Raw genomic sequence first — 24,570 nt, 5'->3', positions numbered from 1 at the left:
CCCTCATCATTGGTGAGGGCTGTCTACTGTGACCCCGTGCTCCTTCTTTCAGAATGTGACACTAATACAAGGGGTGTGTTACTAGCCAGATCACCAGGTGGAAACAAAAATAAAAACGAATGCAGCCACCACAACTAATGACCACTGTAAGCTGCAATATATTACATTTCTGGATTTGGGTTTAATGCCGCTTTAATTACTACAAGCTGTTTCTACAGCACACCACAAAAAGGATTAAACTGCTTTGCAGTGCAGCAAAAAAGCAAATGTATAACGGACTCCAATAAAAAGTATACATCCATGTGTTTACCAGAACATTTTCATTAAGCCCCAATAGCAGGAATGTTAGGGCATGTTTTGCATTTCATTTTGAATAAGGGTTCATAAGGTTGAAAAGGGGAAAACTGATTACTGTATATATTCACAATTTCATTAGGTTTTAAAATGATAAATACAATATAAAAAAGAAAAAATGTGTGATTGTACAGTCACAGTGGTCCTCAGTGTTATATGGATATAGCTTATACTGTATACGTTCTTGTACAAAATGGCATCATGTAAAGTTCATTCTACTACTGTCAGTGATGGAACGTAACTGCAAGATCATGAACTAATGTTTAGCCAATACACCCTAATGATGTTATCCCCAAGCCAATAAACAATATTTTTAGAACAACTTTTTTTTTTTCAAGGGAGCTAAATAGAATATGGATTGTAGGATGGAATCAGTATGTCTCTACCCAGGACAAACCTTCCACTGCGGCTACTACTGTATTCTGATAGCTGGCATCCAGCATCTGTCAGAATACCAATTAGCCATCTGAATGGATATAGACACAGGTTGTGAAGCACCAATAGGGCCACTCACAAAGTGAATTTGGGCCAGGTCATCAGAAACCAGTCAAAATTCAATCAGCGTATGACCTGCTTAAGTGAAAAGGAAGAGGGAAACAGTCAACTAAATTGCACTTGGGCGTGCTGCAAGAAAACAGATGCAGCCTGCTATATTCCAAGACTTTAGAGTCTGGTGACAATAACTAAGGTTACCCCAGCATTCCCAATTACTATTGATGGCTTTTCAAACATTCAGATTACAGTCCCAAAGAGTTGTACATTTTTTTTATGGACACTTTCCCATTTATTTTATAAAGTCCCACAAGAAAAGTGAATACCTCAGCTCGTTAATCTACAAAAAGATGGGAGAGTCTGAAACTGTCTATAAAGGCAGACCAGTTCCATAAGCAGGCGCTACCATAGACAATGTATATAATTTAAAAGCAGAGTTTCACCCAAAAATGAAACTTCCGCTTTTCGGAATCCCCCTCCGGTGTCACATTTGGCACCTTTCAGGGGTAAGCAGGAAGCAGATACCTGTCTAATACAGGTATTTTGCTCCCACTTCCGGGCATAGATAGCCGCAGTATTCGCGGATATCTACGCCACATTCGTCCCCTGACTCAGGCATGCGCAATAGGGAACCAGGAAGTGAAGCCGCAAGGCTTCACTTCCCGATTCCCTTATCGAAGATGGTGGTGGCAGCACCCGAGAGCCGAGGGACAGATCGACTTCGGGTGCTGACATGGTAAGCGCCCTGGACAGGTAAGTGTCCATATTTTAAAAGTCAGCAGCTGCCCTATTCGTAGCTGCTGACTTTAAAAAAAAAAAAAAAAAAAAATTAACAGAACTCAAAGCGGAGGTCCACCCTAAAAAAATAAATTGCCAAAAAGTATTTTTTTATACTTACCAGAAGTGGCTGTTACTAGGCAGATCATCCTAATCTGCCACGTCCGAGGTGGTCTTCTTTCTTCTCCTCCTCGCGCTGCTTCCTGGGAAATGGGGTGTGGTGTCTTTTGGGACCTTGTGTGTGTCCCAGGAGACATACGCCCATTCACATAGCGCCACGAGACATGCGCAATAGGGAACCGGGGAGTGAAGCCGCAACGCTTCACTTCCTGATTCCATCACAGAGGATGGCGGTGGGCAGCCGAGACCCGAGCGATTGCTCAGCTTCGGCTGCCGACATCGCGGGCACCCTGGACAGGTAAGTGTCCTTATTAAAAGTCAGCAGCTAGAGTGTTTGTAGCTGCAGACTTATTTTTTTTTTTTTAAACGCTGGATCTCTGCTTTAATAGTAAAGGCAATTGTTTAAAAAAAAGCTTGCAATGGGGGCACCAAAGCAGGTGTGCTCCTGCCCACTCTCTCCTCAATGGTTTTCTGGCTGTGATTGACAGTAGTGGCAGCCAATGGCTTCTGCTGCTCTCAGCCAGTGGGGAGGGAGTGTCCCCGTAGAGCCTTTGCTACCATGCACAGCGCTGGATCAAGAGGGAGCTCAGGTAAGTTATTAGGGGGGCTGATGCACACAGAAGGTAAAAAAAACCTTCAAAGTTTAGATTCTAAACTTTAGGGACCTATACTAGTACTACTGCTAACCAACTTGTTCATATCAACACAACGGCTTTGGGAGCATGGCTTCAAAGCCACACAGCTCTTAGCCACCCTGTAAGCATGAACAAAAGCTTACCGTGTATGGTAGAAATACTGAAAACTTTTTCCTGAAGAAAATAAAGTGCCCTGGACAATGGCTGCATCCCATTTATCTTATACAGGGGTGAACACAATCATTAATACCATTATTATAGTGCTTAATTTTATTTGTGCAGGGAAATAAAAAATAAAAACACCCCACAAAAGTTGCCATTTTCTTTTTTTTACTTTTCTTTGTCTTTGCCATCTAGGTTGTATGCCTTTGTATTACACATATGGGGGGGGGGGGTGTGGACTAGCAAAAAGTGGGGCCGGCATAAAGCCTGTGACAGTCTTCTAAACTAGAGCAGACCCTGCTTCTAATTAAAGGGTTTGTAAAGTCACATTATGACTTCACATGTATCCCTCCACATTATGCTGCCAATAACTAGTGTGTGTTTTAAAATGAAAAGGCTATTAGATACCCTTTCTCACACCACAGCTGTACTGTCATGTGATCCCCTTCACTCTTATTCCCTGATCTTGGGAGAGCAGCAGGAGGGGCCAAAATACAACAGTGAGGGGGGGGGGGGGTGTCACGTGAAGACTCCTGTTGTTGAAACACCAAACAATTTGGCTGTTATGGTTACAGATGGTCCAGCTAAGCACCAATGAACTGTCCTCTTTGGAAGTCTGATAATTCCTCCATTACACTTGCACTAACTGCCGCTGAACATAATATGCAATGTGCTGGCATATAATATAGAGAGCAAAGACAAAGAAAAAATGTCAGTGTAACCCACACACATAGAATGAAGCTCTAAAATACCATATATTATTGTGTCCGTTCCCTGCAGAATAAAGTAAACCTGCCACTTTGCCCATTCTGAGCAAAGCAACAGGTTCCCTTCATAGTCCACTTCCTTTGTGTGGGCATGGATTTATTAACCATCCTTGCACCTCCCCTGTTAATCAACTGGAGACCTGAGCAAATAAACACCAAGCTTCCCCATGAAAGTGTTTGGATCTGGCAATATGCTTTTCCCATCACTGAGCACTGCATACTGGAAGAAAGGACAAACAATTTACCCCACCCTCCTTCACAAAGTACATGATAGTTCAAGCAGCTCCAGATATAGCACCAAGCATGAAGTAGGTATATACCTACAATGGTGGTTGGAGGAAGGGGTCGGCTAATCGGCTAAACTTGTTAGTTTGCCCAGATTTTCATACAAATGTGTATGGAAATCTGAAAAGGTGGATATCTAAAGTTATTGCTTTCTACTTTTTATACACTACTAAGGTTTCAGAAACAGGTCACTGGGATCCCAATGCTTTATAAATCCCAAAGCCTTAAATAAATGTTCTGCTAAGGTTTGTCAGGTCCCTTCCAAACCCTTAGGCACATAATTTGCCAGCCCTGACAGTTTTGAAGTGTGACACGCTGGCCCATCTATTTCTGCCCATTATGTAGTCCTACTGGACAGTGAGGCAGTCCATAAAAGTGATGGATCAATATGGTCATGGGCAGAAAGGGTAGGCTGGCCTAACCACTAAACAAAGTATCAAAATTGGCCAAAGTTTAAGGGCTCTTCCACACATGCAAACCGTTCAGTTCCACCTGTCCGTTTTTTTCAGGCAGACCTGAACGGACACTCCATGTACCTTTATGGAGTGACGGCTGTCAGCGGTGAAATGGCCGCTGACATCCGATCCGCTAAATCCAGACAAATGGAAACCCAATTTTCCATCCCTCTGGCAGATCGTATGAAAAACGCACATGCGGTCCGTTTTCATCCGATCACCCCATAGAGGAAAGTGGAGATCTGACAGGTCTGTCTCTGCACAGTAATCAGACACTGACCTGTCATTTGCCAGCCAGCTCAGTGGATCGATTCCTGCTGAGCAAGCAGAGTCCAAGAAAATTGATTTGCATGTGTGAAAGGGGCCTAAAGCAGGGTTTTCAGGGGACCTGCTCCGCTTTTCCAGAGTGCTGAAGATACATACGCCAAAGGGCTTCACTAAATGCACGTGCTTAAGGTAATCATTTCAATGACAAGCGTGCTTTAAGAAAATGAGTGAAAATAAAGGATACTAAACCAAAACAGAAAGCTAGCTTAAAGGGCAGTTATACGTATTTTTAATTCCCTGTGTGGGATTAAAAGCAAAAAATTATGGAAAATTTATTGTTGGGGAATGCAATATGCTATACACATCTGACTTCTTGGTCAGTTATCTCCAGTAACAACAGTTTGATTTCAGCTTCACTGAAAAGTAGATCACCAGCCATAGTATGTGATTGGGGGGGGCTTTCTTATATGGCGCTTTAATCTCTCTACCTTGTAAATGATAGCTGTTACAGGGACAAATTCAAAATTTGTCAGGTTTATTACTAAAAACCCTGTTTCTATTTCCCACCCTTTACAGCAAAAGCGCCCCTACAATCTTCCTGCATTTGCACTCCGTGGCCCCATTCATTCCTATTGGTAAGTCGCATTTCACGGAGGCCTCCAGTGATCCAGAAGAGTATGGCTTACCCATAGGTATAAATGGGGATGTGGTGTGCAAGTGCACTATGAGGAGGATGTTTTACACTGGTAAGACTGCTTGATTGCAGTTATGTACCCAGATGGGCAGCAAACTGCGAGTGGAGTAGATTAAAGGTCAGTCATCCTTTAATGGCAGCTCTGCTTCAAGGAAAGCGCATTATTCTCAAATCACCTTAGAAGTACTGCTGACTTTCAAAGGAATAACAGAATAACCAACTATGATATAAACATGCAGTCCAACCTTGGGGGGATGCCACTATTTCTATAAGTGATCACTTAAATAAATAATACCTTTGGTGCAATTATTACTGCTGGGTTACACGTTTTTTAAATCAAAGATCTAATTTTCAGTTATTAAATATGCAATTACAAAGCTGGGGCCAATTTTGTGGGTTCTATACGCAAAGTGCACGCTCTACAATAAAGACAGGCAATTAAGAGAATATCAAAAAACTTCAACTGTCTTTGCAGATACAGGGAGAGCACAACGAAAACTAAATTTCAGTTTTTGCCAAGTGATTTTTATCCATCTGCAGAGGTTAAAAAATATGTTCTATCCCTGTTTCTTTCATTTTCTTTAAAGTTTGAAGAACTAAATAGTCTATGTGATGCTCCAGGACAAAAAAGAGCTCAATTCACCAGAATCTGTCATAAGCAAATGCATCCATTTTAGAATGACTGAGCCTGCAATTCTTGGTCACTTATAGAACCTTTCATTGGTAAGTTTAACGAAAATATATTTATCCTGTAATAACACCAATTATTCATGCATTAATTACTGTATGGAAAACCCTGAAGCAGACAATATCTACCCAGCAGAGTAATTTTCAATGTAGTAAGGTTAATGCTATTGTGATCTTTTAGGTTTATGAAGCACAATATACACATAGGCTGGGTAATGTTAATCTTAATACATTTTAATGGGTCACATGTTTATGGGATGACAATAAGGCACTGCTAAGGGTACTGAGAATCTAACAGCTTGGGATTGAAGAATTTTCATTAGGCTTTTTTGGTAACTACTTTACAAAAGCTAACAAAGATAAGAGAATGTGATGCCTATAGATATAGTACAAACAGTCCTGACACTGTCAAAGGTCAAGTTTACATTTTATCAAAAGGCGTTTGACAAATGCATTGCAACAGGTGGAAATAACACAAGTGTGCAAAGCACAATGCAGAAGAGATATTACCTTCTGATCAAATCTACTGCATTGCACACATCTGCATAGAGATCTACTTGATTTTTAGGGGGCCGGAAAAAGAGATGGGACATAAGAATCATTTGGTATTGTCTTCTTGTGCTTAAGCCAGGTTACATTTTGGACATCTGAATGCGTAAAATAAAATAATTTAAATATCATTCATTTTTAGTTTAATCATTTACTGCTGATGATATATCATCTGTGGGAAAATATACACATATGTACTTGTGTGTGTATATCTACACATACACACACATATGACAGCCATACATTCCTGTGGCAACAAAAAGGGGGTCAAAGGTTGTCCATTTGTCTTTTGCTTGTACAATCCATACTGCTCGTGTACACAAGGGATGAAAGAGTATTCGTTGTACTATCCCCTCTCTTCCTTTTGTAAGAAGGTAAAGGCTTGGCCTTGACCTGTTTTGTTATCTGTGCGAAGACTCAAAGCAGATCTTTGGATATGCAGTCATCTGTTTTTGATGCCAGAGGAAGAATATAATGTTTATCTGAAACAGAAACAAAAATTAATACAACAGTAATTTAAAACTAGTAACACATTACTCGTGCGTTGCTTTCGTTTTGTGACATTCAACATAATATGCTATTTAAAGCAATCCTTTATGTACTTTTCTAAAAGATCATTTGGTCCATACTTTAAAAAGAAAAAAGACAAAAATTATAAAACTACGTTTGGCTCTCACAGTAAGTTTTAAAAAAAATTCTGAAACTGAAGTTTTAACTTTTAAACAGGTTGTAAAGGTTAGTTTTTTATTTTCTAAATAGGTTCCTTTAACCACTTAACGCCCGCCCGCACGACTATTTACGTCCGCAAAATGGCACGGACAGGCAGAAGGGCGTATATATACGTCCTTGCCTTCTAGTGGGTGGGGGGTCCGATCGGGACCCCCCCCGCTGCGTGCGGATTCCCTCGGGGAGCGATCCGGGACGACGGCGCGGCTATTCGTTTATAAGCCGCTCCGTTGCGATCGCTCCCCGGAGCTGAAGAACGGGGGCTTCCCCGTGCTTCACTGTGGCGGCGCATCGATCGTGTCATCCCCTTTATAGGGAGACACAATCGATGACGTCAGACCTACAGCCACACCCCCTACTGTTGTAAAACCACACTAGGTGAAGCCTAACATGTTCAGCGCCCCCTGTGGTTAACTCCCAAACTGCAACTGTCATTTTCACAATAAAGAATGCAATTTAAATGCATTTTTTGCTGTGAAAATTACAATGGTCCCAAAAAATGTGTCAAAATTGTCCGAAGTGTCCGCCATAATGTCGCAGTCACGAAAAAAAATCGCTGATCGCCGCCATTAGTAGTAAAAAAAAAAAATAATTAGTAAAAATGTAATAAAAATATCCCCTATTTTGTAAACGCTATAAATTTTGTGCAAACCAATCGATAAACGCTTATTGCGATTTTTTTTTTTTACCAAAATAGGTAGAAGAATACGTATCGGCCTAAACTGAGGGAATTTTTTTTTTTATATATGTTTTTGGGGGATATTTATTACAGCAAAAAGTAAAAAATATTGAATTTTTTTCAAAATTGTCGCTCTATTTTTGTTTATAGCGCAAAAAATAAAAACCGCAGAGGTGATCAAATTACCACCAAAATAAAGCTCTATTTGTGGGGAAAAAAGGACGCCAATTTTGTTTGGGAGCCACGTCGCACGAGCGCGCAATTGTCCTGTTTAAAGCGACGCAGTGCCGAATTGTAAAAACGCCTTTGGGCATCTTAGCTGCATATTGGTCCGGGCTTAAAGTGGTTAAGCTAGTTAGTGCATTGTTGGTTCACATCAATATCTTCACCAATTCCAGCTAATAGAAGCAATCACTTATTACAGAGTTCAGACAAACTATCACAGGACTAAATCTGAAACATGGCCTGGGAAAGAGAGGGGGGTGGTAACATGCTGGTGTTAAAATGGTTAAGCCCTAGAGCAGTGTCTGCATTCTACTTTCCCTTTTCAATAAAAGGAGAGGTATTCACGATATTGGAGAATATTCAGCCCCTTCCTGTGGTGGGCAAGGTTTGTCAGTAAGCAGAACGCTGAAATCTTTACAAGAATAATATAAGCTGTAAATGTGTAAGTAAATTACTGCCTCTCTTACCGAATTTCTGGCTGTTTTTCATTACAGTTTGTATCTAAACTGTCATTTTCTAATTTCACGCTCTGTTGTTTAGAGTCTTCTAAATGATCCATCTTCGAGGTAGATGGGGCCGTTTCTTCAACCCTATGCAACAAGAGAACAGTCAGTCAACTATGCAGGATTTTTTTTCATTGGAGATTGAGAGAAGTATGGGATTATTTTATCCCATAATCATACTTACCTAGGTGGATGCAGCATCTTTCCCCTGCTGCCTCTTCACTGAGAACCGAGCCACGAACGCCGCCAATGGCTTGGTTCTCTTCACCCATCCCCCCCTCCCCGAGCGGAGAGCTGCTGCCTGTAAATCAGCAGCTCTGCTCCTCCACGCTCACTAGAGCGCTGAGCTGTGGAGCGGGCCGTCTCAGCGGCTTGCTGAGAGGCTGCCTATCAGTCCAGGCACCTGGTGAATCCAGACTTCCAGAGTCAGGATGACACGGTGCCTGGACTGAATCTTGATGGACGTCAGCAGAGAGTGAACTTCAGACCGCTCTCTGCTGAAAATGGATCACAGGAGTGCAAAATGAATTACATTCCTGTGACCCATAGAAGAGGCCCAGCCCAGCCTAAAAATCTAAAATCACAAAAGTGCACAAAGAATTTTAACAACCCCCCAGGTAGACCCATTGTCTCCGGGCAGAGGCAGTCTAACTGAAAATCTCCGGGGAGAGTCAGTTCGGCCGCACACGAGTCAAATATGTTCCTAGCATGCCTTGAATTCATATTGGAGCATCATTTTTTTCTCCTTTCTTGATTCCCACTATCTCCAGGTGCAGGGGGTGGCCATGGGCACATCATGTGCTCCCTCCTATGCCAACCTGAACCTGGGGAAGTGGGAACACTTCAGATGAGTCAGCATAAATGTATACGAGCCATGCATTTGCCTGGTATCATTACATAGATATCTCTAATTTTGTGGGACGGATGAGTCACACTTCTTGAAACAATTATTTGAATATATCAATTTTAACAACATGTTCAATCTCAAAATTTACAATGTCCCACAATCCATCTGTTATAAATAACATTTTTGGACTTGACAATACAAAAACTCCCTGAAGGTTACTTATATAGCAACTTACATAGCAAATTATTTTGCAAACCAACAGCAGGGCCAATACTATTCTGCACCATTTACCTCCATTCCTTAAGGGCAATTACATCCAGGCAAGGCGTAATTGCCGAGTGATGTGCCCCTTTTCAAAAAGGAGATTCAAACACTGCAAAATAAAAAAACACCAGAATTACACACAAGAGGTTATTCCAATAATATTCTTAAAAAAGCCTACAAAAAGGCAAAAAGTAAGTATGCCTCAATTTACTTTTTTCACAGAGGAAAACTCAGAAAAATACCACGACTAGAGTTATTACCAAATACTTTGCCAACATACACAAATTTGCAATATTCTGAACAAACATTGGCACCCTCTTGTGTATGGATGCCACTCTTGCCCCTCTGATTACAGTCCGATCTTTAATTACATACAAAAGGGTCTCCTCATTACGCAAAAAATTGGTTCATAATGAATTAACCTGAAGGTGGCAGCATAATCTTATTCGTAATGAATATTAAGATGCTCTTTTCCCGTGGTGTACGATAAAGAAAAGGTAGTAGTAGAAATTCTCTTTATGACAGGATCTACTTTTCAATTAAAGAACTCTTATGCCGCGTACACATGGTCGTTTTTTCGGCATTAAAAAAAAAAAAACGTCATTTAAAATCGTGTGTGTGGGCTTCACATAGTTTTTCGGCTTCTGAAAAACGACAAAAAAAAAATTCAAACATGCTGCAATTTTTAATGTCGTATTTTTTAATGTCGTTTTTCAAATCGGAGATCGGTGTCATGCGACACAGAGCCCATCCCCCCTACAGTTAGAAAACACAATGCAGGAAACACTTAACCCTTACAGCGCCACCTAGTGGTTAACCCCTTCACTGCCAGTGCCATTTTCACAGTAACCAGTGCATTTTTAAAGCACTGATCGCTGTGAAAATGACAATGGTCCAAAAAAAGTGTCAAAAGTGTCCGCCATAAAGTCGCAGACACGAAAAAAATCACTGATTGCCATTGCTAGTAAAAAAAAAAATATAAAAAAAAATGCCATAAAACTATCCCCCATTTTGTAAATGGTATAACTTTTGTGCAAAACTAGGGTTGTCCCGATACCACTTTAAGACCGAGTACAAGTACTGATACTTTTTTTCAAGTACTCGACTAGATACCGATACTTTTTTTTTAATGTCATGGTGTCAGTATTTTTATTTATTTTACAATTTAAATATTTCACAATTTTTTGTTGTTTTTTTACAATGTTTCTTGGGGGGGGGGGGGGGGGAGGGAATGGATGTGTCGGTTGTGTTTTTTATTTTTAATATGTATTATTTTTTACAATTATTTTTATTATTTATTGCCATTTTTTTTCTTAGCCCCTGTTGGGGGGCTTTGGTGAGATATCAGGGGTCATAACAGACCCCGATATCTCATCTTTGAGACAGAGAAAGGGACTAAAGACACAGATTCCCCAGTCCCCTTCTCAGCTCTGCACTGGAAATGAATGGACAGGGAGACTCGTTGCCCGCCTCGCCAGGTGTGCGTTGTGAATCCTGGCTCCGGGACCACGTTGGCCCGGGGCTACGGCTTTGTCTGGGTGGGCCCAGTTGTCTGGTGGGGCCTGTACCACAGAGGAGATCCTGTGCTTTCCATCTGTGGAAGGAGGCCACTTGATGAAGGCGACCAGGGGAGGATCTATCTGGTAGGGGCCATGCAAGAGGCTGGCACCCTAGGAGAAGGCCTGGAAACTTCAAAGGATGCACCGTACACCGAGAGGCACTGGCCACCATCTTTTTCCTCTAGGAAAGGTTTTGAGACTTTCCCATGTACTATCATGCAGTCAGGTTAGCATTAGACAGCAACTATGAAACCTACTTGGTCAATTACAGCTCTGCTATACCATGCATAGTAAATAACAATACACTGAATATGGAGTAATATGCAAGAACATTCAGATACAATTATAACTCGCACCCTACATAATAATCTTCATACAAGATTAAAACGATTCATACGGCTCAAAAAACAGAACTTCTCCTGTTTCACGCCAACCGGAAAAATCATCTCAGTAACAACATGGACACCCCCGCCCATTCTGGGTAAAACCATCAACCCCTAGCAACAAAGTCAAAAGTTCTGAGTAATTTTCGACACCCAACATGACAATGGATGCACAAATAGGGACGGTGGTCAGTGGATCCCACCATCTGCAGCGCCCTTCTACGCAGACTCACCCCCTTTATTCCAAAAGAAGACCACAGCAATGTGGTGGGTACAATTATCAACTCAGACTTGACTAGGCAACTGCCCTCTCTCGGCCTCCCCAATTACCAAATCACTCGTCTGCAAGTCGTTCAAAATACGGCTGCTCGATATGAGGATGGGAAAAAAAAACTATGGGAAATCAATCTCACCCTTCACTGAGATCCCTTCATTGGCTCCCAGTAAAGACAGAATCACTTTTTAAAGCACTCTGCCTAACGGCAAAGTGTATGCAAGGAAACGCACCCCCCCCATATATCTATGCGAAAAAAATAAAAGCTCACAAAACCTATCGCGTTCTACGATCCCACCAACCAAAAACGACTCCAGATACCCAAGCCAGATACAAGTCCAAAGGAGAACGAAGATTTGCAGTCCAAGGACCTAGACTGTGAAACGCTCTACCAACCACATACGATGGAGGTGAACCACCTTGGCTTCAGGAGAAGGATCAAAAACCCTTCTCTTCCGAGATCAAAAAGTTCACTCAGAGGAAGGCCTTACTAAGCGCCCAGAGGCGATTCAGTTCGCATGTGTTGCGCTATACAAGTTTCTCACTCACTCACTCACAAGAGATACTGAAGGGCATCTACACAATAGGCCCTTTGTATTTCTCTAGAGATCTCTGTCCCAATGACTACATACCCAAAACGCATATGCCCATACCTATGACCTTTCTCCCCTCTGAATGCTGGTACAACAGCTATGTCAATGTTTGGAAAGGAACTGGTTAAATAATAAACATGACTATTTTACGAATTACAGGAGCCATGCCCAATGTTTGAAGTTGACTCCACTCCAGTACCATATGGCACATTGTGATACTGGTGCATGTAAAGTAATGCAGATCATTACTTCAGAGGACTGGCCTACAGAACGTTTCATATTGACTTGCTATAGCTGTTCTGTTAGGCTGGCTAAGTAAATGAGACGCATGATGCTATTTTAAGATATACTGTAGTACTGAACTTAACCATACCCAGGTCAGGTATAAGGGCTAGAGTGATAGCAACACATAATAACCCTATACAGGCCATATTCCTGCCCATATACAATGTGCTTTTCAGGGAACATATCAAATGAATGCGTTGGCCTGCATCTGCAGCAAACTGGCCATAACTCCTTTACACCACAGAATATAAGCTTATATGCTGTATAAAAACATAGACCCCTTGGAAAGATTATAGTGAACAGCCACATGTAAAGGGCCCAGTGTTGCAATCGATATATCTTCACATATTCAACTACAATGTTAAGACCTCAGCCGGAGGAAGAACACCAAAAATACACACATATGAAGACGAAACCCAAGTTCACTTTACAAGTTATATGCTTGGGGAAAAAAAAAATGTCCTACTTCAGTTCACCTACATGGTACTGGTAGATGACTGTAACCATAACCTCAAAGGCTCCCATTCACACCTCAACATTTTGTAGCCTGAAGCTCCAAAATGCTGGAGGAGAAAAAAAAAACAATTATTCTCTATGGAGATGGTTCACCTCTCCGCTCCATGTCGCCTGAAACTCAAAAACATTTTGGAGCTTTTTTTGAAAAAATGGTGACTTTTTGACCTGTAAAAAAAAACAGAAAAATCATGCATCTTTCTGCCTAAAAACGAAACGCTCAGGTTTGAATTCAGCCTAACCCTTTACCAGATTCAGGCATGGGGAGAGTATCCTCTGCTGAATGAAAGCTCAGCAGCAAACTATGTGGGCCTTTCAAGTACATATGGAAAGACAAAAGCCCTCCAAAGCCATGTACATAAAGCATTAAAGTAAAAGGACCCTGTAGAATACACAAGACCAGTATTGAGGTGTATTCATACTAGAAACAACAACAAATCTTCTGCAACAAAGAAGCATCTCACAAAGATGACTAATGTAATATCAAATATCTATATCTCTTCACATACACATAATGTAATAGATGGTGAAACATGTATGTATATATGTACTAAGCCATTACATAAAGTTCATCTCTAAACCATTTACATCCCAGTTGTCAATGTACATTAATGCATCAAGACAACATATAGCAGATTGCAGATCACAATGTAAAGGTCAGGTAAAAACCTCACAAATTCATAAGTCCACATATACAAATGAGGGCTATACTTCAAGCAGACCATTTAATCTAATACATATGCACAGTCAAGAAATTGAACCACAATGGTACCAAAAGAATATACACCAAATAACACAAGCATAAGCTCCAATGTCGAGTATTTACATAGATAGACATAACATACAGCTGAAACATGAGGTCAGATTCATAGTGTATTCAACGAATATCCAACAGCAATACATATGCAACTGATGCCTATGCACCAAAGCCAACAATTCATATGTCATAGATATAGCCTGGTCTCTGGCCATCGATACATAATAAATTCATCAGAAGGTGGAACCCTGGGAGCGCCAGGTGATAGAAGTCTAGGCCTAAGACCACCACTGGAGTGCATAGCACATACTGGTAATACATTATGAGTACCGCTTTAGCTCCCTAGACATTACAAATATTTAAGACAGAAAGCAAATAAGAGTCTTGATATATACTACGTATTTATACATTAGTGCTGATCTGCAGTACAACCTAAATTGCTTTACACAGTAAGGTGGGAGACAGACAAAGCCTCCCAAGCTCAAATCCAACTCTAGTGGTAATGAAAGCTGTGACACCTTTGAAAGAGGTTGCAAACCACAGTAGAGCAATCAGAAAGCCAACACCTGCAGGCATTAACGAGCAATCATTACAACACAGGTGTGTCTATGCCAACCCTTGCAGAGAGGTTAAGCACAGAAGCATGACCATTACAATGTAGGCAGGATACACGTGGGCCAGTTCACACTACAGATTTGGCTCCCAAAAAATCTGCAATTTAGAAAAAAATAAAAATCGATTCACACCAAGTTTTTTTTTCCTGATGGACACTGTGTCGGTCCTAAGTTTTAAGGCGAGGCCGCGGCTTCGGCCTAGTCCGCCACGATTCTGGGAAAGGGCCACGGACTTGGCCGAAGCCGCGGGCTCGCCTAAAAAATCCAACCCGCAGCTCGCCGCGATCCTGGGAACAGTCATGCAATACCACATGCGGGCAGAGGTCGGGGGTTTGGAGAGTCTCGGAAATGGGCGGAAAGGCCCGAGGACAGCTTGGCAAACCTGGGAAAGACTCTGTTCCCGAACCTTTCCTGAGCTGTTCTCTGCCCTTTCCATGCATCTCCAAACAACACAGATCGGCTCCGGTGCCCCCCCCAACGCAGTACCGCACACCGATTTGGCCGGAATTCTGCTAGTTTTGCAAGACAACACTCGCAAACCGAGTTAGGATTTTTTAAATGCAGTGCTCGTATTGCGAAATGCTCATTAACACTACAAGTCCCTACTGACTCATGGCAGGGAGGAGCAGTTCTGAATTGTTAAGGAGGCTTTGGGGTTCATCAATGGCATAAATATTACAGTGGAATATGCATTACTGCGTCAAGCTAACCTGCACTACACATAAGGGATTGTACCAACTACCATCTATACCAACCTCTCTTGTAAAGCTGAACTACCTTTTAGTGGTCTTGGTATATGCCTGAAATGTATGTCTAATTGGTTTACATTGCACCTTTTATGTTACAGAGTATGATGTATGGTTTGTAAACTTGACACTTACTATTATTCCTGGGATAAATCACAAAACAATTAGTATATATATATATATATATATATATATAAAAATATAAAAGAGCCATATACTCAAAAGCTTTAAGCAGGTAAGACACATGCAACAACAACGCATAACTCTACTGTCATTCTCTTGCATCACCATTTCACCCTGTGTCACATGTTCATCTGCTTCTCCATTCACAGTTACCCTGCTTGTTGTTTCGTCACTAGGCCCAGGACTGGAAGATGCTGCCAACGTACCCAATTCTGCAGAACACTGGGGGGTGTCTATACTTTCTTGCACATTATTCAGGGAAACTGAGGTCTCTATGGTTTCTAGATGGAGTGAAAAGGAAATTCAGCATATTAAAAATATTCAAGTCTATCAAAACCAGTGTTTTTGGTTTAGGAATTTGTAAAACAACTGGCCTACTAGATTAAATCTGGATGCTATTTTAACATTTATCATTTGTGACTTCTATTGTAAAAATTTAATTTGTTAACAACCAAAATTGCATCACACAAACAGAAATAAGATCTAAAATAATAAAAACTTGCCTTCTTTAACAGATTTATCAAATTCACTGTCACTATTTACTTCCTGAGTTGAAGGTTTTTCCGATTCTACCTGTACATCTACTGTGGTCGCTGTATGTAAACTGGAGAAAAAAAAGAGAAAAACAAAAGCTATATTATGATGGTACTTTTATAATATCTCCTGATTTCTCTTAGATTCATGTCTTCATGTTTCCTGCATGGCGAGTTTGAGCAGGCACAGCAACTTACTGTATTTGAACGGGCTGTTGTACCTACAGGAAATGCAGGGAAAAGGGCCCCAAAGCTTTCTCCAAAACACAACTGCACGGCAGCCGCATGAAAGCACATAGTGCTGCAGCACACCATGCAGTTTCACATGCCCAAAAATGTGCTGCATGTTCAAATCCGTGAGGCGCCATGAAGAATTAAAAATAGTAGTATGTTTTTTTTTTTTTGCAACTCATACTTGCATCAGTGGATGCAGCATCAGACCGATTCTGTCCCCCGGTGTCTCTGCACTGAGAAAGTAGCCACGAACACCGCCGATGGCTCTGTTCCCCGTTCCCCGTTCCCCCCCCGAGCAGAGCGATGCGGACTGTCAGTCTGCATCGCTTCTGCTCTACTCCACAGCGCTGAGCCGTGGAGGGGCGGGGTGTGGATGTCTCAGCGGCTTGCTAAGACTGCCATCAATCAAGGCAGCCGGTGGATCCCGACTTGGAAGCCGTGATGACGCTCTTCCCCGACTGATGGAATGATGTCAGCAGAGAGGGGACTTCAGACCGCTCTCCGCTGAAAGCGGGTCACAGGAGTGCAAAATGAATTGCACTCCTGTGACCCAGAGGCGAAGCCCAGCCTAAAAAGCTCAGGCTGGACTTCTCCTTCAATGGCATCCCTGCGCATCTGCTAAAGAGCAGTGCATTTTAACTGCAGGAATGCATGCGACATACATGCGACATACATGCATCCCCATACATGCACTAGTGTAAACCTAGCTTTACAGCTCGTTTACACCTGCACTGGTCTGTGAAAAGCGATCCACAGTGAATTGCTTCTCATACAGCAGTGCAGGTGCAGCTGAAAAGCATTTAGCAGGTTATACTGCTGCCCCCTGAACTGAAAATAAAATGTGTTCTTCACTTGGGTGGATATAAGTTTTGACGCAGGGAAAAGCAACCCTCCCCAATATGGAAAGAAAGCACCAAGGGTCATAATCACAGTCCGGCGGGCATCTAACCCAGGCGAGACGATGGGATAAACTCTTACATCCCCAAATTAGGACAGGGGTCTTGGCCATAATGCTGTGGATCACCTCTCTGATGGGGCCCGTGTACAGTCCACAAAGCTTTTGCTGTGGGACCCTGGTTCAAAAGCTGCGTAAGATGCCATTTTGGCCACAATGGAAAGTGGACTGAAAAAATTTGGTAAGCTCCAGTACATTTGGTAGAGAGGATACATTAGCAAAAGAACTGAGGATTAGTGGGAGGGGTATATGGGGTCCTCACAGCTTTTTATTTTGCCAGTGTCTAATCACATGAAACCCAGTCATCTCTGAATCTACCTGCATCCTGTACTGTAGGATCAAGAAATATAACTATTACCACTTTAAGGATCTTTGTAATAAAAGGTTGTTTGTGTGCCATCATGATAGGTCTATTAAAAAAGAAATTGATTTTGGGCTTGAAGATTATCTGCTCACTGAGAACAAATATACTTTATATACAATACATTTTAGCAAAAAAAATGCACACCTCGTTTGTTTACTGAGATCATTGAAGTCTGCCCAGCCTTCTTCGCAATTATTTGTTGCAGTTCCATCCCATACAGATGACCCAGTATCCGCAGAGGTCACAGAGGGGTATGATGAGGCATCTGGGGCTGTGGAATCAAATGTAGCCGTCCAGGTAGGATCTGTAGATTATATATATTATATATATCATATACAGGAAAATAGGCATCAAAAATGTTTGCATTAAATGTGAAAATGGTCTTGCAGAACATACAGAGTCCAAAAGTTACAGTCCAGTATCTTATTAATATATATATATTATATATATTTTTTAAAAGTACTCAAAGTTGACATACTGTATATGCCAGGACCTGGGGAATTTCTGACCAGAAAGATCAGTGGTTTCCAAAGTGCGGCCCTTTGCTTGCCTTATTCCAGCCCTTGGGACACTATTCCTCCCACTGACACCAATGATGGGGCACTTTTCCTCTCACTGACACCAATAATGGGGCACCATTCCTCTCACTGACACCAATGATGGGGCACCATTCCTCCCACTGAAACCAATGATGGGGCACCATTCCTCCCACTGACACCAATGATGGGGCACTATTCCTCTCACTGACACCAATGATGGGGCACCATTCCTCTCACTGACACCAATGATGGGGCACCATTCCTCCCACTGAAACCAATGATGGGGCACCATTCCTTCCACTGACACCAATGATTGGGCACCATTCCTCCCACTGACCTCAATGATGGTTCACTATTCTACCCTCTGACCCCAATGATGGGGCACTACTATTTTCACTGACACCAACGATGGGGAACTATTCCTCCCACTGACCTCAATGATGGTTCACTATTCCACCCTCTGACCCCAATGATGGTTCACTATTCTACCCTCTGACCCCAATGATGGGGCACTACTATTTTCACTGACACCAACGATGGGGAACTATTACTCCCACTGACACCAATGATGGGTCACTATTCCACCCTCTGACCCCAATGATGGGCCACCATTTCTTGTTACCACCGGGGTGCTGTGTATTTTATTTGTTTAACTCCTGCTGACCAGCAAGCCTGAGGCATGATCTACTCCCACTGACTATGCTTCTCCTATGGATCATAGGAGTACAGTTCTATCTGCACTCATGTGACACATTTTCAACCAGTTCAGGCTAAGGAAAGATCCAGACTTTACAAAAATATTAGATATTCTGTGTGAAAACACAAACATGTAGTGGGTTTTCTCACAAAATTGGAAATATGCTTTAGGAGTTACATTGGATCTAATAGAATCTCCAAAAAGAGCATTTTGCATTTTCTGCAACTTGTGTAGCATAAAATTGTAAATGGAATAATGAATTTTTTAGCAAGACAACTATACAAAATGCGTAGTGATGGTGTGCTTAAGAATCAAAGATGCTAGGGGTGTCAAACTCAATTTCATTGTGGGCCGCATCAGCATTATGATTGCCCTCAAAAGGGCCGGTTGTATCTGTAAGATTAGATGTCCAGCACATCCCCTCCCCTTACATTAGATGTCAAGAGCCACCCCACCATCCAAAGTCAAGTCCCCCACTCTCCCTTACATCACAGTGCACCCCCTTTCCTATGCTGCTGATGGAAAGAAGCTGGATGCATTGCTTAAAAGCAGAAAGTAAGAGTCTAGAGGAGGGCTGGAGGTGCGAGGGCCACATGAAATGGCCCGGAGGGCTGAATTTGGCCCGCAGGCCTTGTGTTTTGACATCTATGTGCTAGGTTTTTTATTTGCGTTACCTAGATCATCTCCTTCTGAGTGGACTGGTAATGCAGATTGGCTCACCCGATTTAATTTGACTTCTTTTTGCAAGCAATTGCATGATTCTACTCTTACCCACCACCCTTTAATGGATTTTGAGAGACTGTGCTCCCTCTTGGAGGTTTCGAGACACACAAACTCAACACTATATATAAACTCATTCGTGGGGTGAGGCCCTTGGGCATTAACTCACCTCAGAAGAATGAAACACTGCTTTCCCATTTACGAACAAATCTTGTGTTTCCAGCTGTACAAAAAAGGTACTTCAAAATACTTGCTAGATGGTATAAAGACACAGTTTTATTACACCAACGGTTTCCATGAGAGGCAGCGTTGTTGGAGATGTGGCCACGAAAAGCAGTACATATCTTCATATTTGGTGGGAATGCTGCAAGATCAATCCTTTTTGGAATGCAGTACTTGACATGCAGAATAGGACATATCAAGGTTTGTCTACCTTTTTTTCCTTGGAGGAACCCTTGGCAAAAAATCTGAGATCTCGGGGAACCCCTGAAATAATATTCATATCCACAGCTCACGGAACATTGGTGTGATCAGTGAGCTGTTGATGTAACAACAATTTTTAGAAATAACATTAACCACTTCCCGATCTCCTCATGTACATATACGTCAGCAGAATGGCACGGACAGGCACATCAACGTACCTGTACGTGCTCTGCTTGACGTGGGTGCTACATGCGGCGGTCGGTAAGCCTCGGGGAGCGATCCGGGACGACGGTGCGGCTATTCGTTTATAGCCGCTCCGTCGCGATCGCTCCCCGGAGCTGAAGAACGGGGAGAGCCGTGTGTAAACACGGCTTCCCCGTGCTTCACTATGGCGGCGCATCGATCGAGTGATCCCTTTTATAGGGAAGACTCGATCGATGATGTCAGTCCTACAGCCACACCCCCCTACAGTAGTAAACACACACTAAGTGAACACTAAATGTTACAGCGCCCCCTGTGTTTAACTCCCAAACTGCAACTGTCATTTTCACAATAAAGAATGTAATTTAATGCATTTTTTGCTGTGAAAATGACAATGGTCCAAAAATGTGTCAAAATTGTCCGAAGTGTCCGCCATAATGTCGCAGTCAGAAAAAAAATCGCTGATCGCCGCCATTAGTAGTAAAAAAAAATAAAAAAAATTAAAATGCATAAAACTATCCCCTATTTTGTAAACGCTATAAATTTTGCGCAAACCAACCGATAATCGATTATTGCGATTTTTTTTTTACCAAAAATAGGTAGAAGAATACGTATCGGCCTAAATGAGGGACAATTTTTTTTTTATATGTTTTTGGGGGATATTATAGCTAGAAGAATACGTATCGGCCTAAACTGAGGAAATTTTTTATATGTTTTTGGGGGATATTTATATAGCAAAAAGTAAAAAATATTGCATTTTTTTCAAAATTGCCGCTCTTTTTGTTTATAGCGCAAAAAATAAAAACTGCAGAGGTCATCAAATACCACCAAAAGAAAGCTCTATTTGTGGGGAAAAAAGAACGCCAATTTTGTTTGGGAGCCACGTCGCACGACCGCGCAATTGTCTGTTAAAGCGACGCAGTCCCGAACTGTAAAAACCCCTTGGGTCTTTAGGCAGCATATTGGTCCGGGGCTTAAGTGGTTAAACAGAATCAATATTAAAACATACCTATTTAATGTATGAATCGTGTGTTTGCTTTTATCTGCAGGGAAGGCCAATTCTGGGTCTAACTTAAAATAGGTGTACAGAGGGACAGCAGGGCAAGGTCAGGAGGGTATACTACATGCACACTACATAGAAGTAGGGCTTGATACATGGAAGGAGGACACGTTATTTGGAAGCAGAGCCCAGCACATTGGGCACCCGGAAGGGCAGATTACAACTGCAGCAGGTCACTTCTCATGCAGAGCTAGACAGGTTAGAGGTTGTGATCAGTCCTTTTGTGGCGCTCTGTTCCCTGCTGGCACCTACTCACCTCTTGTCCATTCCAGGTCATCTAATACACTACTGTGCAAAAGTTTTAAGTAGGTGTGGAAAAAATGCTGCAAGTTCAAAATGTTTTCAGAACTATAAAAAAAGTGTTCGTCATATTTTTAAGGGAAAAGGAGCACCGCTATCCCCAACCAGCCCAGGCGAATAAACGATAAACCTCAGTCTACATGTCTTTACCGAACCACACACCGATGCATTTTACCCCAGACGGGGATGAGATGTATCAGGGTTTGTGGTTTGGTGAAGACATATAGGCTAAGGCTCCCCCTTATCGCTTATTCACCTGGGCTGGTCAGGAGTGGTGATGCGCCTTTCTTCTTTAAAACTTGGTGAACTAACCGCAGATCTTCTACCAGGGCAGTGAGTGCTTCATGGGTGGTGCATCCCCAAGCCTCTATGACTCAGATTTGCAAGGCCGCAACTTGGTCATCAGTACATAAATGTACTACATTTTTTTCAGTTGGATGCAAGGCGGCAAGAGGATGCAGCTTTTGGGCGAAGTGTACTGCAGTACTGTACGTCTGATGATGGCCTGCTTTGGTATGTGTCTACCTCCACCACCAAATGAAAACACAATTGAATGAATTTGTAATATTCAAAGCAACCTTAACAATCCCACCATCTGTGCTTTTTTTGTTAAGAAATCACATTGAAAAACACATCACTAGTACCGTGTTTCCCCGAAAATAAGACCGGGTCTTATATTAATTCTGGCTACAAAAAACACACTAGGGCTTATTTTCAGGGGATGTCTTATTTATTTATGGTATGTACAAAAAATCCCCCCCCCCCCTGTCAGCTCTGGAGTCAGCATTGTGAAATTCTGTAATCCCAAAAATAAACCTTTTGTTCCTTGTGTAACATTATTGTGGAAAATACCTTAATTAAAGTGCCGCTTGCCGCTCACGTGACCCGCTGGAGCTCTTCTTCCCTACTCCAAATACTGCAGAGGGGGGGGCCAAGATCGTCAATGACCTCAGCCGGGAAGAGCGGAGAAGAGCTCCGGTGGGTCACGTGAGCGCCCAGCAGTGCTGTAAATAAGGTATTTTCCACATTAAAGTTACAAAAGGGAGACACACTGCACATTATATAATCTTTTTACAGAACGGATTACATGTTTTTACAAGGACTTTAACTAGGGCTTATTTTTTGGGTAGGGCTTATATTGCAGCCATCCCAGAAACTCACGCTAGGTCTTATTTTCGGGGTAGGGCTTATTTTCAGAGAAACAGGGTATTTCTAGCCACGGCCATCTTGAGTAAGGGCAGAGGATTCAAGTAGCATTTACTTCCTGGAATTCATCTGCCTCTAGCTCAAGCATACACAAGTGGATGTACTTAACTGAGATAGTCCCTCCTCCAGATGAAAAAAAAATGCCATGAAAACTCCTGGGAAGCATGACATAATTTTGGCCTAGGCCAGTAAAAAGGTAGAAACTTAAACCCTTCACTAAGGATGAGTTCCAGCATGTTCGCACAGCACACGTGTGCTAATCACAGGCAGTGAGACATTTCCCGATCTCTGCAGCTGCGCATCAGGACAATGTCTCACTGCCTGTGATTAGCGCAGTGCAGACTTCCTGGTGGGCTCTGTGAACACGCCTGAGCTCATCCTTACCCTTCACGCCTAGGGGTAAAACAAAGGTTGATGTTCGTTTGATGTTATCTCTATGTTCATTTTTAAAGATATTAATATCAGATCATGGCCCGTATCAATAAAAATGAGGATACCAGGAGCTTTAAAACATATGAATATATAGAGAATAAACGAGGAGTTACTGCAGGACAAAGAAGCAGAGGATAAAAAAAAGAAAAAAAAAAAAATATTGGATGGAATGGAATATTTTTACTTAAATAAATTTGAGGTATCAAAGGCCGCAGTTTGGGAGGCCCATAAGTCATATATAAGGAGCAATTTGATCGCTATTGGAGCGGGGGAAAACATAATAAAATAAATAAAAACAAAGAAAAAGGAATTACTAATAAAATAAATCTATGACCTTGAATAAAAACAAAGCAGATTCTGTGGTCCAACATGCTTTAGTAATAAAAAAGATATGAGAGAGAGAAAAAAAATCCACAAATTTCATAGAAAAAATAAAAGATAAAGGAGGGGAGATGGTATTCTTATGCCTAAAAAAGCCAAAGTACTCCAAAATTATTATAGCACATAATATGCTATAAATCGAAAGGGGTCACAGGAAATTGAAGCAATTAAAGATAAGGGACTATTTAAAAAGAGGCTAGACAACTTAAAATCTCAAAAGAAAAATTAAAGGCACTAGAGAAACCTATAAGAGAAGAGGAGATTAATATTGCGTTAAAAGAAAAAGCAATGGGGAAAAAGCCCAGGCCCTGACCGATTTACAACCCTTTATTGTAGGAATGTCAAAATATGTTTGTATATGAACAGGCTAGGAATAAACTTGGGGTTGAGAAGGGAAGCATTATTAGCCTCCATCACCATTATACCTAAAGAAGGGAAATATTCAACCCTACACTCAAGCTATAGACTGATAGCATTATTAAACGCAGATACTAAACTATTTGCTAAAGTATTTGCAACGAGGATGAAAGATCTGATACATGCAGGCCAGGTATGAAGGGAGAGATAATGGAGCAAGAACACTTCTCCTGTTAAACAAAATTAGTGGAAGTGGGACACCAACTCTTCTCCTGTCAATAAATGCTGAAAAAGCATTGACCTCTCTCCCTCCTACTATTTGTTCTCTCATTGGAGCCCTTATTACCAATGATTCAAAACTGTGTAGATATAAAAAGGTATCAGGATTGGAGATGAGGAACATAATACTTATGCAGACAATGTTTTGCTTTACATATCCAACCCTAGTATAACATTACCAAACTTAATGACATTTTTGAAAAATTATGGAGAAATTTCGAATTTAAAAATTAAAGTTGGTAAAATTCGAGATTTTCAACATAAAATGTTAGTAAACAAGAACAGGAGCGAAAACAAGAATTTCCATTTACATGAAAAACAGAATTACAATTTTTGGGTATAAAAACAGACACCAACACTGGGGAAAATAAATTATATACCTCTTCTTAATGAAATTAAGACCGAAAATAAAAAGTTTAACAAGACCCCTCTCTTGGATGAGTCAAGTGAATCTGATAAAGATGTCAATACTACCAAAAAGTCTGTATACATTT

General features: G+C 41.6%; 1 protein-coding gene across 2 annotated transcripts in view; it reads right to left on the bottom strand.

The window, feature by feature from the left end:
- Positions 1–5,908: 5,908 nt before the first annotated feature.
- Positions 5,909–24,570, bottom strand: part of PPP6R1 (protein phosphatase 6 regulatory subunit 1) — a 176,625-nt gene continuing 157,963 nt past the window's right edge. For both annotated transcript variants that reach the window (XM_040325727.1, XM_040325728.1), the window contains 5 exons: positions 17,626–17,785; positions 15,899–15,999; positions 15,483–15,676; positions 8,342–8,466; positions 5,909–6,726 (listed from right to left, as the gene is read on the bottom strand). In XM_040325727.1, coding sequence (XP_040181661.1) covers positions 6,723–6,726; positions 8,342–8,466; positions 15,483–15,676; positions 15,899–15,999; positions 17,626–17,785 — 584 coding nt within the window. In that variant the 3' untranslated portion in view covers positions 5,909–6,722. The remainder of the gene's footprint in view (positions 6,727–8,341; positions 8,467–15,482; positions 15,677–15,898; positions 16,000–17,625; positions 17,786–24,570) is intronic.

Source organism: Rana temporaria, chromosome 10 (assembly GCF_905171775.1).
Source record: "Rana temporaria chromosome 10, aRanTem1.1, whole genome shotgun sequence".
In the NCBI taxonomy this organism is placed as follows: domain Eukaryota; kingdom Metazoa; phylum Chordata; class Amphibia; order Anura; family Ranidae; genus Rana; species Rana temporaria.
Note: the sequence above shows the minus strand (reverse complement) of the source record. Positions and strands in the feature narration are given on the sequence as shown.